At 37.1% G+C, this 19,432-nt stretch overlaps 1 protein-coding gene across 1 annotated transcript in view; it reads right to left on the bottom strand.

The window, feature by feature from the left end:
* Nucleotides 1-19,432, bottom strand: part of LOC134745205 (BAI1-associated protein 3) — an 85,950-nt gene that overhangs the window by 10,976 nt on the left and 55,542 nt on the right. The window contains exons 11-15 of the mRNA XM_063679202.1: nucleotides 18,636-18,800; nucleotides 17,536-17,587; nucleotides 16,183-16,279; nucleotides 14,983-15,121; nucleotides 8,472-8,554 (exon numbers count right to left, since the gene is read on the bottom strand). Of these exons, the coding sequence (XP_063535272.1) occupies nucleotides 8,472-8,554; nucleotides 14,983-15,121; nucleotides 16,183-16,279; nucleotides 17,536-17,587; nucleotides 18,636-18,800 (536 nt within the window). The remainder of the gene's footprint in view (nucleotides 1-8,471; nucleotides 8,555-14,982; nucleotides 15,122-16,182; nucleotides 16,280-17,535; nucleotides 17,588-18,635; nucleotides 18,801-19,432) is intronic.

Raw genomic sequence — 19,432 nt, forward strand, 5'->3', positions numbered from 1 at the left:
AGATGTTTTAAATTTAGTTTATCGGAACCAGAAACGGAATCGGAACCGGAACCAGAATCCGAGCCTGAATCAGCACTGTCAGTTTGAACGAACACGAATTTTTAATTTTTAAATAAATACGTATTTTTACTTTTTTAGTTCAATACCTAACGAGTAACGAGCGAATGACAGGTATATTATAAACCTGTTTGTTTTTGATGTTCGCCGCGCTAAGCTTTGACATCCGATATTAGGTTAAAAGATATAACTTCCGATTCAAAAGTATCGGAACCGAAACCGAAGCGGATGTGTAATACCAATCGGAAGTTTCGACTTAACGGAACCGGAAACGGAGCTCCGTAACATCCCTAGTGTACAACACGTCAATAAGTATAACGGGCAATAACGAATGCAATAAAAATTGTTTTAGAACTAGAGTTCGGTTCTGAATTAAATGTTTGTCCTGAAACTGTTATGGATTTGATCTGACATCTGTCAAAAGTAACATTTCTGGCCATAGAGTAACTTATACTTATACTGTCATAGTAAATTTTGTTACCCCAGTAAATTCATTGTCATCTGTCGACACACTTTAAAACTAAAAATGAAGATTTATAAAAATACGATAAAATGTATTTAAATATGGATAAATGATTTTTTTTATTTGCATTAATTATTTTTATGATTTTGACCCATGTTCTTTCACCTTTCACTGATATACGTTAAAATTGTTAAATAACAAACGAAACTGTCAACGCCATCTATACGACAGTAGGCCAAAGCTAGTAGCGCCCTCTGATCGAGAATCAAATTTTCTTGATTTTCGAGGCACGTTTCTTCCTTAGACTGTATCCATCTATTACGGAGTTATATCTATCTTTGTTTCTGGCCCAGATCAAAGAACTGGTAATCATCAAGGCACTACTAACTTTATTTTTCAGCCTTGAAGATCTTTAGTTTATTTTTTTGATTTTAAATCTAACGAGTGTAAAGTACAACAACATATACCAAGTTTCGTGATTGTACGAAATCTAATGTAAACCAATAAATAGTAAAATGACAAGTTATTTGAATTAGTGATTGTATAAGATTTTATGATTATTCGGTATCTTACTAAATATGTAGCTAATTGACAATTTATGTTGGTTTAATTAAAAATAAACTAATTGTTTATAGCACTCGTCAACATTATTTTAGTTAAAATTCGTTTGTTTATGTTATTTATTACTTTTAGAGGCTTATTTATGAATGAACAAGGAATATTATTATAATAAACGTAGGGGCAAACGTAAAGCATCGGGATGAGAATATTATCTTTATCTCCACATGCAATAACAATAGAGGACGTAGCTTACCCACGGAGCTACGGGCCGCGACGCCCGCGACTTGCCCCGGGCTACGCCGAGCCTTGTATCTCAAGCGGTATTATATTTTGTATATTGCTTTTCCGTAAACCAGCAATTTAATTTAACAGGTAAATAAAGGTAACAAAATAAATTCGCGATAGACCCGATTTTAAATGTGATTTAAAATTTAACAGAGCCTGAATATAGACTTACAACCACCAGTGAGAATAATCATTAATGTAAATAGCGTTAAATATTATTTGAACATATGTCTAGCAAAGATATATGTAACTCCGTATTAAGTAAGTAAAGTCTAAGGAAAAAACGTGCCTCAGAATATCAAGAAAATTTGATTCTCCTTTTTCTCCAATAGATGGCGCCATACCTTTGGCCTATACTCGTGTAGATGGTGTTGGCGATACCGTTTGATATTTAACAAATTTAACACATATCAGTGAAAGAACATGGATCAGTCATACGGCGTTCTAAGAAAAAAAAACATACATACATATATCATTTTTATTGATATTTTGATTCGTTTTAATTTTTAGTTTTAATCCTGTAATTTGCCTTGTTGCTAATTTATAACTTTGAAACATAAAATTAGACTGACTTGATGTTGACTTGACTTGTCGGCACATGACTGATCCTGATTGACACAATGATTAATGTATACATTTACAAACGAGTAAACAAGCATTATCATTATGAAACCCTTTTACGGCATGTGTTAGTCATTATTAGTCTCAATTTGCTCAGTACTGCGCCGTTTGATACCCATAATACGGTTTATGATGCAAGTCTAATTTGAGGCTGTTTTGCCTTGTTTCTATCAATAGAGACGCACGTAGTACACGCCGGGCCTAATTGAGATGGATACATGCCCGCTGACAGCTCAGTAATTAAATTCGTGTCGCTTCCGATTAGGACTCCATCCAGATAACAGCCAGTTAGTTTACATTCCAACCATACGCTGCACATCAATCTTGGCTACAATTTGAGTTATCATCATCATATGATCAGAAAGACCACTGCTGGATAGGTAGATAAAAGGCCTCTCCAAGAATCTCCACAACGATCGTTGGAGCATTGCTGTCATATCATCTTATGGTTTCCTGCAATCTTAAACTAATCGTCGGTCTAACTTTTTGAGGGCTTCTCCCGCCGTGATTTTCCACTTAGCGGCCGTTGCTCCTATCTTGCATCGTTCCCTCAGGATAGATGTTTATTTTAATTCCCATACATTAAATTTAAATAGTTCTGAATAAATGGTAATATCGCATCATGAATATGTCAAATTATTTTCTTGCGTCTAGTTTCAATAGTATTTAACAAGGATAGTTCCATTCCTTTTTATCTTACAAACGTAATATAAATTATATTGTGAGTTTCTCCACACTCACGTCATAACAGCATTGTTAGCATAGCCAAGGTAATATAATATCCCCGTTGCCGCTTGTTTGAATTGAAATAAGCTAAACTCCTGTCACGCAAAAATGGTAATATCTCGGCTTTATTGTGTGGGGCATCCGCTTTGTATTGGTAGGGTAATCGAGAAGACTTCGTCGGCGTTTCGTATTTTTAAGGCATCTCTAAAAACAATGGAAAGTTTTGTATTTTGGCGTTTTATCTAGCGCTATTCAGTTTACCGGCTTATTTAACGAAATATGAGTTTTACAACATTTATGGAGTATGCAATAACAAGAAAATATGCCAGTCGGGAGCAACGAAAAAGAGTATGTACGTCATGTATACGGATTTTATTTTTACTGTGTTGAGCGAAAGTGGTACGTGCCATGATGTTAATAAGGAAACGATAGGTGGGTTTGGAAATAGAATGTATAATTTAAACTTCGTTAAAATATACTCATGGACAAATTTAGAGGAACGCTAAAAAAAAGTTTATTTATATACAGAGGTGTTACATGCGCGTTGCCGACCCTTTAAAAACCTGTACACTCCTTTTTTGAAGAACCCCATACTGTAGACCCTAAACGCTAAAAAAAAAGTTTATTTATATACTAATTTTAAAATGACTAGGTGCTGTATGTAATCCAGTAATTAAACCTTTCTTTCTACTCGTCGAATATAATCTGTGTATTACAACTTCATATCCAACACTACAACGTTACTCTTTTCAACGTTGGATAGTCTATGGCACTTCCGACTCAAGCATAAGAATTTTATCGTTACGGTTTAGTCAATTATAAAAATTTTGAAAATAGAACTTCATACATTTCGATAAAATATTTCTTGTTTAAGGAAACTGGATTTAATGCAAATTAATGCAAATTAGCCTACTTAAACACGCTGCTGCGTCGCATCTGCTTTGTGATTGGTTGGCCAACAAAAACATTTTATTTTATGTTGTAGTAGAAACAATTGCTTCATAAGTCAGAAACGCGCATGTGACATCCTTCATATAGCAACATCCATACCCTACGAAAACCGCTTAGCGTTGCTTGGTAGCCTCCATAGGCTACGGTGGCTAAAATCGAGAAAAAACGGTCTTAAAATTGAATTTAGCGCGGAGCAGGTACCAGGGCCTCATGAGTTACGAGGAGGTGTCGTTGACCAACCCGGCGGCCGGGGCGCGTACGAGGATGAAGGTATCGCGGGCTGCGGCAGCTCGCGTATCTTAGCTGTATACTTTTGGTTTGGTTGTATGATTCTACTAGTTGAAAGTATTATTTTTTTTGTCTCGTAGAAAAAGTATTGTATACAATAGTGATATAATCAAGCTTTTCAAGCTCGTACCTTAACTTAAGCAACTCAGCAAGCTTCGTTGCTTAAACACGGTACTCGACTGAAAAGCTCTCTATTATATCACGATTGTATAAAATACTATTTTGCGTTCCTCTAAATTTGTCCATGAGTATATTATAGAAATAGCTTTTGTGTCTATTCCACAGCCAAAATTTAATTTCATATTATAATATTTCGTGATACGGAGCGGGCTGGGCGGAATGGGAAATGTAGTTACTTGACTCACAATTTATTAAATACGTGAAATATAAACTGCTTACAATATTATGTACAACTATTAACCTTTTGAACACTTTATGTCATTAACAAACACATCACTCAAACGCCAAGCTCCCGGGTGGAAGGGAGCTAATGTAAATAACCTTACTTGAAAGTGTGAAGGTTTCTTTTACAGCGTCCGTCATAATACCTATTGGGGCCGTGCACGACGACAGCGCCACACAGCGGTTGCAACTATAGGCCCGTATTTTGTCACAACTATTAAGCAAGGAGTAAGTAAGTAAATCGTAATAATTTCAGTGAAAGCTACTCAACGGATTTTTATGCGGTTTTCAACTATGAATACAGTGATTCTTGAGGAAGGTTAAGGCTTATAATTTGTTAAGGTTTTGTGTAAATTGGTTGAAATATGACGATATTTGCTAATGAAGTCAGAAAAAAATAACGCTGGCTAAGAGCTTTAAAAACAAAAACACTGGCCAATCCGTAGTGGGACAGAATAGCCTTCGTGTTGTTGTATCGTTTAGATTGCGATGCTTATCTAAACGCTTGCCCAACCATTGGGTGTGAACCTTGGACCTTATTCTCTTATACGCATCTGACGGTTGGAAATTATATCGAAAATTTACACGCGTTAGAGCTCAGAGGGCCTTCTGCGAATAATTAAATCGAAATTTCGTTATCTGCCTCTCTATAGCACGAATATGGACGAGCGCTAGAGAGGCAGATAACGAAACTTAGATTTTTGTTTTTCGCGGTGTCACAAAATAAATAATAGTACTATCGCGGTGTAGGCTAAGTGTGTATGCGAGCGCGACACACCACTGCTCTATTGAATTAGTTTTTAATACTCATTTCTGAAAACGGTCACTACACTGTTCATGTTTGTTTGTTAGTTTGAAAACCGCTCTTTTGTTCTCCATAATACTTTACAATTTCTTGGAAATCTACCTTGATATATTCGTGTTTCGGAAACGGTTCGATAACAATCCGCTGCTTATTCATACGGTTTGATAAAAGGAAACTTTACTACGAGCATAGCATTAGTAAGCATTTCCTCCCGCGGACGCTCCGGCTGTGGAATGAGCTCCCTGCCGAGATTTCCCGAGGGTCTACAGTATGGGGTTCTTCAAAAAAGGAGTGTACAGGTTTTTAAAGGGTCGGCAACGCGCATCAGCCGGGCCGTATGCTTGTTTGCCACCGACGTGGTATTAAAAAAAACTATACTGAGTGATTCTAACATTAATTATGTAACTACACATAGGACGAAGTAAGTGTTCATTTATATACAGGGTGATAAATCCAAATGGGTCAGTAGCATAGACCTAGCATTACATAGACCAGCTATATGCGTGCGCCCGTAAGGGATAGACATAGATGACGTCATAAACGTGGGGATACCATATTGGTAAAAATTACCCCAATATTTGATATCACGTTGGGGCGATTACCCTGAAGGCAAAGTTAGCTTGTTTGACGGAATTAAAAAATTGTTAAATAAAATGTCAATGGGCCGTTCTTTTTAGGCGTATAAACAATGAAATACCTCCTATAATTCGCGCAGGTGGTACAAAACTAAACATGTTTAGTAAATAAATCGTAAAATAAAATGTATTATGGGTTTTAATTTAAAGAAATCACAAATCGCAATCACACCAATTAATGTACACCACATTTAATCTTCACAACATTTGTTTATTTATTTTTTGGAATTAGAAGTACGAAAAAACTTCGAGGTCAAAATTACCCATAAAATTATGATATTTTCATCTGGTATCCCTAACATGATTGTTATGCAGCTAAATTAAGAAGAAGTTTAAAAATCCAATCCAAATTTTATATATAAGGAAAAAATGGAAAAAGTTACACTTCCGGCAGGATTTGAACCCGCAACCTCCATCCTGTATACATTTTATTGAATAAGCCTATAAAGATAAAATCCACAATTCCTTATATTTTATGACAGCGTCTCGAAAATGTCTTAATACGGTGTCGTAATTTTGCCTCACAGACTTTATGCCTTGTTTTATTAACCCGAAATACGTTTTGCATAGCATTAAACCTCAAAAAGTCATATAACTCGTATTGACATGGAAAAAGGTTCGTCTTCTTTTATCAATAAAATATAATTGTTTTGAAACATTTCATTTGGCTAGAGGAATCCTCTGATGCTTAGCTTAGGGGGCGAAACGTCCAAACAAATGTGAACGAAATTGCAATATTAGTCATTTACTTTCTCGTTCCGAAACGCGTTTAAGTTTTGTGTGTCTTTTCAGTTAAAAAAAGCATAGTTTTGTTGAGAAATCTAAAACTGGTCATATAACTGAAACTACATCCATCCATGCAAACTATGACCGGCGCTAAGCCTCAATATAAATAATTTGGTCATATAATGTATATTTCACATCAGTTATTTGTTTTACAATGGGGTAAAATATTGATACCAGAATAAGCGAAAAAGTTCAAAATTGAACCACAAGCGTAGCGAGTGGTTCGAAAAGTGGAATCTGTAGCGTTGCGAGGGCTAGAAGGCATGAGGGTTGAACAAACATTGCTGCCTAGTGAAACACAAAAATTTTCACCGCCTTAACGCGGGGATAATATATAAGTACTAACTGTAAAACATTACATTACATAGTATAGGTAATACAGCGATTCAATTTAACTGAGAGCTTGATTCTAATTTATCAATTTGTTATGGCTTTGTTTGATCTGTTTTTTTTTGACACGACCATGACGATTATTATGGTGATTAGCGCGCATCTCACGCACGACTTAATTTCGCATGCACCAATCAACGTGAGCGATCTAAGGTTGTATCAAATAAGATCAAAACCATAACAAATTGTTAAAACCTGAATTTCTCTTTTCGAAAGATAAAGAGTGTCTTTATGAGCTTTTGTGGTGAAAATAAAAATGTATCATAGTGTGTATAAAAATCACAGAGAGGTAGTTATTCATTAGGCATAATATGATGTTCTCTAAGACTAACCTATCTGTTTATCTCTACTCTTGCTCAAATCATTCCCGATGTATGCTCATGACATGTTGCCAGAGTTAGTACAGAAATCCAAGCAGACTATTTACAAAGTATCACTCATCCTCAGTAAAGTTTTAATGATACCATGTTTCCATTATTGAAGTTCAGTAAGTTTTCAAGAGTTTGCCAATTTAATTTGTTTGCAAACATTTTGTAAATATAATTTGTAACTTGCATGACTTAAGATTCTTAGCATAATCTTGTTTTTGTATAATTTAGATACGATTGCTAAGAGTAGGTATGTATGAGATTTATTTCTGCACACTTTTCTGCGTATATTTCTTTGTATCTATATACTTATGTACGGTCAGCTGCAGAGAAAAGGTGCCACACTGCATACAAACTTCTATGCAGGGGTGGCACCTTTTGCTCTGCAGCTGACTGTACGTATGTACATATTAAGTTTTAAGCGAGTTCCAAACTTGTAAATAATATTGAGTCAAGTATATTGTTAAGTAAGGAAACTCATGTATAGGGTTTGCACGACGGCTCAGAAATGTATTTATGGGAAGATCCGCGGATCCGGATCCAGATCCGGTTAATTTCATACATTTCTGGTCAGGATTGCAAAGCCTACTCATGTATGGAGTTCGCACTCTAAGTTTACTTATTTTTCTATGGTCCATATTTATCTAGCCGCTAGAAACTTTTAGTAAAATATTTTTATAAAACAAAATGTAAACAATATTATTTTTCGAAGGTAATCTATATTAATGAGTCAAGTCACCTGTTATCCTAAACAATAGCTTCTGTTAATTAATCTCCCGAGTCAGTCACCGCCGGCGGGCCTCCGCCGCGCACGGCTTATCGGTCAAAATAACAAACCTTGCATTAATACAGGGTGAAATTGGGGACACTGTCAGAAACTACGAGAAATTAGAAATCAACCAGTATTTGTCGTTATATTTGAACTAAATAACGCAAACAATTTTTAGAAATCGAAGTTAATATTTACTGTGAGGCTACTGTTAAACAAAAAAGAAGCCGCAAAAGTCGAGTTCAGCAAACCGCAGCAAAAGTAACGGTCGTAACCCACAATTTGGGTCGAGTTTAATTATTCCAAGGTCACCTATATTATCCTCTACAGAAAGTGCTAATAAATTTGTTGTTTAATCACTCACCGAGCTCGACGGCCGCACGCACCCGCTGCAGCGCCATCGTTTTGGTCACGGCCAGCCAGCGATCGATCAGAGGCTCAAACCACCTGCGAACAACACAATATGTACCGACGTGCAGGGATGATTAAACCGGTTGAATACGGCCAATTCAAACTTACGTGCTGACATTAAATTGATATCATTTGATCATTCGCGCGTACATTTCGCTAGTACCTTCTTGTCCGTACATGTATTGGCGCGAGATGCACGGGCGAATAATGACATCATTTAGCTATATCAATTTGATATCAAAACGTAAGTTTGAATTGGGGTCGTGGTAAAAAAAAACTGCTAGTAACATATTAATAAATGAATTATGACGATGTTTGATCTGTGATTGATCATTATGTTAATGCCTAATCATAATCACAGTGATTATATCTATTTCGGGGATTATTTACAAAAAATATTTTTTTACCTTAGCAGCTTGAACAAGCCTACTTTCGTCACGCCCTAGACTGAGGAAAGTGCGACTTTCCTCACTCCAGGGAGTGAAACAAAGTAGCTTTTTAATTTAGTGAAGGCCACGAACTGCCACTTCATACTTTTATTACATGTTTTTTTATGGTATGGTGTGGTATGGTGTGGTATGGTGTGGTGTGGTGTGGTGTGGTGTGGTGTGGTGTGGTGTGGTGTGGTGTGGCTTGGTATGGTATGGTATGGTATGGCATGGCATGGCATGGCATGGCATGGCATGGCATGGCATGGCATGGCATGGTATGGTATGGCATGGTATGGCATGGTATGGTATGGTATGGTATGGTATGGTATGGTATGGTATGATTTGGTATGGTAAGGTATGGTTTGGTTTGGTATGGTATGGTATGGTATGGTATGGTTTGGTATGGTATGGTATGGTATCGTATGGTATGGTATCGTATCGTATCGTATCGTATCGTATCGTATCGTATCGTATCGTATCGTATCGTATCGTATCGTATCGTATCGTATCGTATCGTATGGTATGGTATGGTATATATTATATTACTTTTTTTCTGTTTATTCTGTGTAATTCGAAATACATTTTGACCTTTAATATGTTCTCACTACTGAGGTGAAAAATTATGTGTGCAACACGAGAGCAAAGTTATTTTACATCTCGTGTTTTTGAGTCCCTCACTACGCTCAAGATTCTACCTTAGAATCACTCGCTTCGGTGATTCAATTATAGAATCTTTCGCTTTCTCGGGACTCAAAATAAACACTCGCAAGAAAAACCAACTTTCCTCTCTTGTTGCACAAATAACTATATTTTTGTTTAGGTTTAGGCAGAACAATAGTAGCTACTAGGCCTACCCCTAGTAGCCCTAGGGTACCTAAACCATTCTGTCAATTCCATACTAAAATTGATAATGGTGTAAAAATAGTGTTTCAACCTTTTATCAAACCTGCCTACGTGCTAGTCCCACGGGCATCGGCCGAACGTCACCTTACTCTACAAAAGCAATTTACAGGCAACACATTTTAAAATAAAAATTGGCCAAGAGCATATCGGGCCATGCTCAGTGTAGGGTTCCGTAGTTACCATTCTGTCAGAATAGGCTAAATGGGGGCTATTAGTAAGTATCATTTACATTCCAAGCATAAGGGAGTACCTTCGCAGCGCTTTGTTCCTTGTACCTACATCCTTTTACTAAAGAAGAGAAGACTTATAAGCTATAACTCAAAACCGGCTGGACCGATCATGTTCCATATAGTTTTCATTGAAAGTATGTATTAAGCTTTTCATATATTTTTCATATATTTTTTGGGCCCGTGGTTCAAGTTAGAGGGGGGAGGGGAGGGTGGAGGGGCGGAGGGGCAGGGGAGGGGGGGAGGGGGACGGCACACACATGTTTTTATTCTTTTGGAGCGATTATTTCCGTAAATATTCACTATCAAAAAAATTATGTAAAGACCCTTATTCGTTTTGAAATACCTATCTAACGATACCCCACACACCATTGGGTAAAAGCGAATAAAAAAAAATGTATTTTGTACCCTAAAGTTTTCGTTCGCCATGCATGATTTATATATCCATGCCAAATTGCAGCTTTCTAGCACTAACGTTCACGGAGCAAAGCCGCTGATGACGGACGGACAGACTGACATGGCGAAACTATAAGGGTTCCTAGTTGACTACGGAATCCTGAAAGTCGATAAGCGTCGCTTTATACATTTGTTTTGGAAAATGTACGAGTATTTTTGCGCATGTTTTTCATCACGTACAATTCCCTAAGCTCCATGCCTGTGAAATTTTTTCGCAGTTGTAATATTCTTGACTGTAGTTTTTCTATGTTCAGTTAACGTAGGGTAGGTACGTCTGTAATCTATAACTCTACATAACGGTCTAGCTAAGATGACTAAGTTGATAGAAAACGCAAATGGAAACTAAAGTAATGGATGAAAATAGTCACGTGACTACATTTTTAGGGTTCCGTACCCAAAGGGTAAAAACGGGACCCTATTACTAAGACTCCACTGTCCGTTTGTCTGTCTGTCACCAAGCTGTATCTCATGAACCGTGTTAGCTAGACAGTTAAAAAATTTACAGATGATGTATTTCTGATGCCGCTATAACAAGAAATACTAAAAATTAAATTTGTACGGAACCCTCGGTGGGCGAGTCCGACTCGCACTTCTCGACTTCTCCGGTTTTTTTTCTTTTCCTTTGGTGCTTGTCGACGTACGATTGACATCTTGGCTAGGCCCTGAAGGTCAGGGGTGGGGTAAGAGAAACACCGGGAAAAGAGCAACACTTGTTGTGATTTTTTCTCACTTAATGGTCTTATCGGAAGATCAGCGCTGAAAGTCGCCAGCAACATGCTGCTGAGATGAGGTCATTTCTTGACACTTTATTCTTACTATGTTTTTCTTATATGTTCATTGATTGTTTGTGTGTTTACGAATAAAAATATTTCAGTTCTATTCTATTCTACTTGTAGGGAATACAATACAGTAATTTTTTTACAAATATACTTTATTGCTCAGCAATATCCAAAGAAACATTCGTTGGCTAAAGAGTGTAAACCAGCTTCATCTATTATTGGAAATTGGAAACAAAGAATTTTGTACCTACTCTGATAGCTGTTAAAGTTAAAAATTAATTAATTTCAAAAATGGATTTAGGTAGGAGGTTTACACTATTTGTACCCATGCCATGTCATGCCATATCATGCCATAGATACAAATTAAGCATACTTAATAATAAATTATACTGTGGTAGACAACAGGCGGTCTTTCTGATACTGTATATCTTGCCCCGAGCAAAATAAACTATGTTTTTCTTACCCCACCTAACCTTAAGTCATATTTATAAATACTTATATTTTGTAAGAAATAACATACCTAGGTAGTCATGCAAATAAGATTTCAGCTTATAATTTCCAATCAACATTTGAAACGTGTACCTATTACTCAATTTTGTTCAGTAGTTCTATTTACAAGACAATTTAACAGACCTCGTAATTATAGAATTTATAGAGCAACCTACGTAGCATGCACAAGTTGTATAATTAAACCAAACTAATGGCTTCTAACTTTTCTACCCCAATGCTCTCTCGTTGCATTTCAAAAGGGTTTAATGAATAAGCTGTATAAGAGAATGAAACTACATATTCATCAAACGTTTTGTAGACTATTTTATACTAGCCCGAATGGCTAAAATTTTATCTTAGCTATCTATGTTAATATATGTATAGCCATTTTAGTACTCGAACAGACGGTAGAATTTTAAAAATATCCTCACGGTTTTCTGTGTTCCACAATAAAAACAACACACATGCGAAATATGATGATAATAAATAAAAGCTTGAAACATTATATGAGTCATTTATCAATAAAATGTAATGGAGTTGCCAATGTATGTAAGAGCCTTTCGCGTATCAATGGAGCTATTACTGGGAAAATGCCAGTAAAGATATTATTAACAGAGCGCAACTCATTAACTAAATTACAAAATAAACGAGATGAGGAAAAACTTAAGTACCTGTTTTGTGGAATAATGAAAGTACTCCAGTGATTTGTGCGAGGAAAATATGAATATCTATAGAAAATTATAACGGCGGTATTTGAAGGTTTTTTGTAATTGGCGGTAATAAACAAAATGCCATGTTATTTTGATTTTATAAATCTGGAGGTAACTAAGTATTTGAAGTATAACACGTTTACGGGCGCAGCAGCGCCATTCTCGAAACGGCGTGATGTGGCACAGCCCGCACAGGTAAATCTCATACAAGATGTTTTCCCGTTTATGGACGGACTGCCACATTACATTTTCTATAAAAGTTGGGTCACATACTGACAGCGTAGTTTGTATACATCTTCATATATTGAAGAGGCTCGTGATACGGCATCTCGTCTATAGCCATATAACGTTCTCAGCCGTGTCGTGCCGTGCCACAGCATGCGTCATGGCCCTATCTATAGGTACCTATACTAGTGGTGGTGGTGCATAAAGTCGGTAAGTAAGTCACACTTTCTGTGACACCAGAGAGCCTTGTGGTGTGCCTAAAACGACACAAAATACTTTACTTCATTATAATCCTATGAAAATTCGGATTTTGCCAAAGTAAAAATCATCGATCACGAGGATGTCCTTTTACGTCTCTCGACGGACTGTCCGTGAACGTGTTGAAAAAGTTGTTGATATTTGAAACTTACTACTTATGTGAATAAGTAGATAATAACTTTGTAAACAAAGGCATTGGTATTTATCTTTGGCCTAGTAACCTGTTTATTTATAAATACTTATCAGCCGACCCACGCATTCCTGATACTTTTATTGCATTATTTAGAGTGTCATCACAGATTAATAAATAGTTACTACGTAACAGATGCATCATTCCCATACAAAAGCGAAAATACCTACGCTATAATAGCCTACAAAATCTTAATATTAATACCTGCTTCTCAGGACGAGAAAAATTGTACCATAAGTACGCGCACAAAGAGTCGAGACTGCGTTGCCCGCCGTGCGAGTCACGTGCCAACGCGTCATCGTAAGAATGCGCTAGGGTTGTACCTATGATGATTATTGTAATAAAACGAATGTCAACCACATTTTTTATTAGTCAATCAAATATTTAAAAACAACACTAATAATACCTGACTCAAAAAACTTCTTAATTTACGATTTAACTACTTATGTTCAAAGAAATAAATGGTGACAAAATTCATAAAGATAGATTTAAAATTGGTATTTTCACCTTTCTTCTTCTCTCGGCAATGAAAAAACTACAAATTTTCCTTTGTTTTTTGACTACTGCACAATAATTACGTGGTTTCGGCATTTCGAAGCGTAAGCGCGGGAAACGTGCGGTGCGAGCGCTCAGGCGGGCGTTCGGCGGCCCTCTGTCGGTTGTATCGTCGACGATACGCCGAGCGGTAGGCATATAGCGCGTGGCCTTGAGCGAGTGACGGAGGCCTGGTGTCATCGTAAAATGACAAACCTTTTACACACAATTTAAATGAAACAAAGAGTAACTAGCTGTTTTGATGTGCTCATTAAAACTGTAATATGACATTATCTGCAGTAATATACATTAATTAATTGTGACGCAGACTAGCAACAACAAGTTCAGGTAAGCACAGGCCACTCAATGTAGAGCTTAAGACAAACAAGCCCTCTGTTTTTCTCAACTGAACATTTTAACGAGACAATGTTGGTAGTTCCATTAAATGTATTGTTTGCTTGTCTACTCACTCACCCGGTCATTAATATTCGTAGACATTATCGAGCCCGGGTTTAGACGTGGAGGCCAATTGAAACTTACATTGTAACATCAAAATCATGTCGGCCGCCAGTGCGTCTCGCTCGCGAATAAACTATTAGTACGAGCCAAATGCACGCGCGACTGACATCATTTTGATAAATATCATTTTTATGTCACAACGTAAGATTGAATTGACCTCATAGATGTTACGAGTTATTTGTTATGTACTAGTTCAGAAGTATTACATATCCAGATAAAGCCACTGAGCTCTAACATGGCAGAAAATGCTTCTTGGTGCTTTGGTCCCCACGTAATCCTAAGATCGCTACTTTAAGCCCTCGAAACCGAGTAGGTAAGCATCTCAACCTCCTATTAGCTACCGCTAATCTTTGAAAAGCCTTTTTAATTGAACTGATGTCTGTAGAACATCTGGGAGACTAGAGCTGAGTTTGCACGGAGGTTTCAGAAAAAATAATCTTAAAATAAGCTAAATCGTCAGTAACACATTTTACCCAACCTAAATTCTCGTGACATAAACGTAGTAACGTGAACAGAAGATTTTTGAACACATTAATAAATAAAATGCCGTGAGAGTGATCTTTTATTTAAGAAGTATAGGTACATACGTCTAAGCAGTTGCGTGGATGCGTCGTGTGGATGTGAGGGATGCGCAGACAGCGCGGGCGCCGCTGCGGCGGACAGTTCTCGCACGAGTCGCACCACCGCCAGCACTTCAAACGGCAACGTGTTCGCTGACACCAGCCACACTACGAGTTACTTACAGATATGCATCTAGCAGTTGCGCGGGTGCGTCGTGAGGATGTGAGGGATGCGTAGGCGGCGCGGGCGCCGCTGCAGCGCACAGCTCTCGCACTGCCGCCAGCACCTCGAACGGCAACGTTTTCGCTGACACCACGCATACTGAAAACAACTTAAAATGTAAGAAATAAAACCCTTATCAAAGTTCGAAAACTAAACTCTTGACTCTCTTTTTTTATCGCGATATTATGGTATTACTTTCTTATGTTATTGAAACGCCAAGCGAACACTATATAATTATGATTGCGTATTTTGTCAACGAATCCCTTTCGTCATGTCAATGTCACCGAGTTGCAGTTTACGAAATTCAGTTTATCCATATACGGATAAGTAGTCCAAATTAACACGATTGTAATTAAATTTTTATAAATATAAAGACAATGATACAAACTTAAAATTAAGGATAAAAAATGTGTAAAAACTATAAGAACAAACTAAATTACTTTCTTATGAAAATATTTTAATTTATGTTTATTTCATGAGTAACTATCGCGGTAACCGAAGACAATTTTATGTTTATTTTTTTACAAGAAATCACACTACTATTTAAACTATAAACGAAATAAATATCATATACCTACGAAGGAAAACAAGGCCTCCAGTACCCGGGGCTGTAATCGAACCGGTTATTAGGAGGTGGAACTATACTGTTCTACCTCAGGGATGGCCAGGGGGCGCCACAAGCCTTCGGAAATTGTCATATTTAAGTTAACCTCATAATTGTTATAATAATAATAATAATAATAAATATTCTTTATTGCACCACAAAGAAACAAAATTTTTAAAACAGATATACAATGTAAATAATGGTAGCAACAGGCGGTCTTATATATAGCATATTATACCATAGACCATACTTAGCATACAATCTATTAGAATGTAGATTAGGCTAAGTCTGTAAATAGTCTTTGTAATCTTTCTTGAAATAAACAGTTTAAATTTTAATTTTTTTTTTTTTTTTATATACTTGGAAATTTTGACCCATGCCACTGAGCCCGGGTGGCCGAGCGGTTCAGGCATCTGTCGCGTAAACAGAGGACGCTGGTTCGATTCCAGATATGATATTTATTTTGTTTAATGTGTAAAAACTTGTCGAGGCCTAAAAATGTTACATTTTTTTCCTATACCTGGTTATTAACAGCACATAATCACACAAATCCTACCTCCGTTTCCCTGTTCATCATATATTTCTTCCTCGGCTACGCCACACCAGCCCTCGTTTACCCAGAGCTCCACGCACTCTCTGACATCTTCAGACAACTAAAGCACGAAAAGACAAACATTAAAGTAGATATCACTCTGTCACATTCTCAAAGGGAAATCACGGAAAGGTCGCCTTTTGTTTTCCTCAATCGAACAAGTACGTAATCTTTATGGGTCCGTCAATCATGTGCTTAGAAAATACGAGCAGAGAGTGTATTGGAAAAGAAATAATTCGCACTATTCCTTCAGCCACATAGATAATTATGTGTTATGTGTATCTTGGTTTACTTAAGGAGATAAGATTTTAGCTGGCTGGTATTTTTACCTAGGTACCTAATATAATTACCTTCCGTGAATTATATATTTATTTCAATAACGTCATTGGCCTATTAAAGAGGTCCATGTACTGTTATATTTCTAGGTTTATTATTACTAATTCATGACTATATAGGTACTTAGGAATGCAATGATAAATGCAAACAATGTAGGCTGCTTACGTGCATGTTACTAATTCATGCATTATGTACGTGAACGCAATCGTCCATTAATTTTTTATACAGTTGCTCAAAAAGTACGTAAACTTTACGTAGCTGTTTAGCGTGCGAAAAGTTGGTATTCGCGAACTAGTGCTTTTTGCTTTTCCAATTTTTTTAAATTTATAATTATTCCAATTCATACTACTTATTGATGAGTGTTAATATTAATTTCCTTTAAACGTCGTAATCAACATAAAAACCTACTGTTAATGTAAGAATACGAAAAATATACATATTTCATATTTTATTACTTACATCTTCATCATTATAACACGTTTATTTTTTAATATTGAAGATTGAAAAACCGTTCTTAATAAGTTGTCTGAATGGAACGGCATAGCTATGAAAGGTAATAGAGGTAGGAATAGCTGCCGAAACGCCTGTCAAAGAAGAGGCGTTTTTTTCTTACTGCATGCTAAGTTTCCAAAGGCAACATTCGATATTGTTTTTATTCCTAACTTGTCGTTTTTCTTATTTTTTCGCAACTGTATTAAAAAACGTCGTTCGATACACGTGTGGTAATGTCATTCTTCACTCGTCCCGAATCTTGCCACTCGCCTACGGCTCTATCTCGATATCTCGGTGCTCGTGAAATAATGACATACTTTCCGCACTAGCATCGAAATGTACTATTGTGCTTCAATATCGATAACTTTTAAGAGCCATTGAAACAATAGTCAAAGTTGAATATAAATTAGGCCAATGAAAGTAATTCGTAGCTGATAGAAGAAAGCGGATTCAAATTACGTAACATTTAATTCAAAATCGTTCACTTACCATCTTATCAATCTGTGCGAAGACTACGTTGAAGTAGGGGACATTGTTGGTTCTAAAAAGTTCAAACAACTGTATTACAAAGGGTTGTAGTAGCATAGTCGTGGTTTTCCCCAAAACAGTGGAGTATGAAACTATAGGTAAACGATGCCTTACAAGGTCATCAAGGTTTCAATAAGCGCCTTCTAACCCCATCCCTTTGTGAAAACAAAAATGTTACGACTTCGACAAACATGATTAAATATTTTAATTTTATTTCAACAAACGTATAGTATAATGGTGCATTCCACGAGAATGTCGAAATAACGAAACGCCGTTCTTCTAATAGTCCCGAAAAGGCTGAGAAAGTGATATTGGGCCTGGTAATATTTCATGGCTTTGCTAACAAATTGGCAGTATATTCTCGAGCTTTATGGATTTGATGGAATTAGCTGCCATACAAGGCAAAAGCATTTCGTAAAGGACATTCTCGTGGAATGCCCCTAATCTACATAACATCTAATTTCCATCTGCTTAGCAATTGTGGAGCACTGCTAATTGCTGCTGCTAATAAGTATATATAAATAGGGAATATTACGCGAAACTCTGCGGAGGGGGCGCTACTACCACAATCTGAGGGTCTATCGCAAAACAAGAAAATCGAAATTTCGTTATCTAACATCTCTGCACTCTTGCATATTTGAGCGATAAAGAGGCAGATAGCGAAATTTCTGATTCGCGTTTCCCGGTAGATTCTCTGTAAAAAACCGCCTTGGTGCCTGGTGCATCAATGTCATATTTTATTATCTCTGAAAACTTGTCAAAAACATGTTAAAGTCTGTGTGTAATAAGTTACTCTATGGTTTAGGTACTAAACGGGTTAGTGCTGCACTCTGGTGGCAGAACATTGCAGTAATACCCCCTATTGTCTCTTTGGTAGCTACTATGTAACTCCCAATGCCTTGCATTATTATTAATAAAAAAAAATGCTTTTCGTCGGGAGCCGATCAAAACAATGTACTACATTGTATTAAGTAACAAAGACAAGGAACACAAGCACACTCAAATAAACTCTCATTTAGGAAAGTAAGTAATATATGAATAATATATTGGTATAGCCTTACGTCTCAAACAGTGGATGGTAGTAGGTGAGTCCTTGTTGCAAGTCAATTTGGACAAGCGTGATCAAGTTCACCAAATCCTCGCCGCGCTCGGACTCCGTATCCTGCGCGCATAACGCCTCATACCACTCGGAGGTCCCTTTACGCAGCGATCCGACGATCTCACTCCTAAAAGAAAAGCTTTTTTGTGACGGTATCTAATGATGTTTTTATGAGGATATAGGAGGCCATACCAGCCCGCCGCTCTACCAACTGAACTACCGAGACATACCCGTTGACAGCAAATACTTCCACCATATCCTTCATATGCACCTTAGGGAGGCGGCTAGCGATATCTACCGTGGGAGTGTTGCACTTCTTAAACGGCTACCGAAGTTTCAAGTCATCAGTAACAATGCCATACTTAATTAATTTTGTAATAAACATAAACGTCTACAAACAGCTAAACTGTGGAATGAACTGTCGCCTGCGGTATTTCCGGACCGATATGACCTTCAAACCTTCAAGAAAAGAGCGTACTCCCATCTTAAAGGCCGGCAACGCACTTACAACCCCTCTGGTGTTGCGGGTGTCCATAGGCGGCGGTAATCGCTTACCATCAGGTGATCCGTCTGTTCGTTTGCCTCCTATTTCATAAAAAAAAAACAATACCACAATGCTTAGAAAAAAAAATGTTGTGGTAGGTATCGTTTTATAAAATAGCAATGTAGAAGTTAGACGTTCCGCGAATAATACTGAAGACGCGGGTTTGAGTCCGGCCATTGTACAGTAGGTTTTTTATTTTAATTTAATTTTACGTT

Source organism: Cydia strobilella, chromosome 11 (assembly GCF_947568885.1).
Source record: "Cydia strobilella chromosome 11, ilCydStro3.1, whole genome shotgun sequence".
Classification (NCBI taxonomy): Eukaryota; Metazoa; Arthropoda; class Insecta; order Lepidoptera; family Tortricidae; genus Cydia; species Cydia strobilella.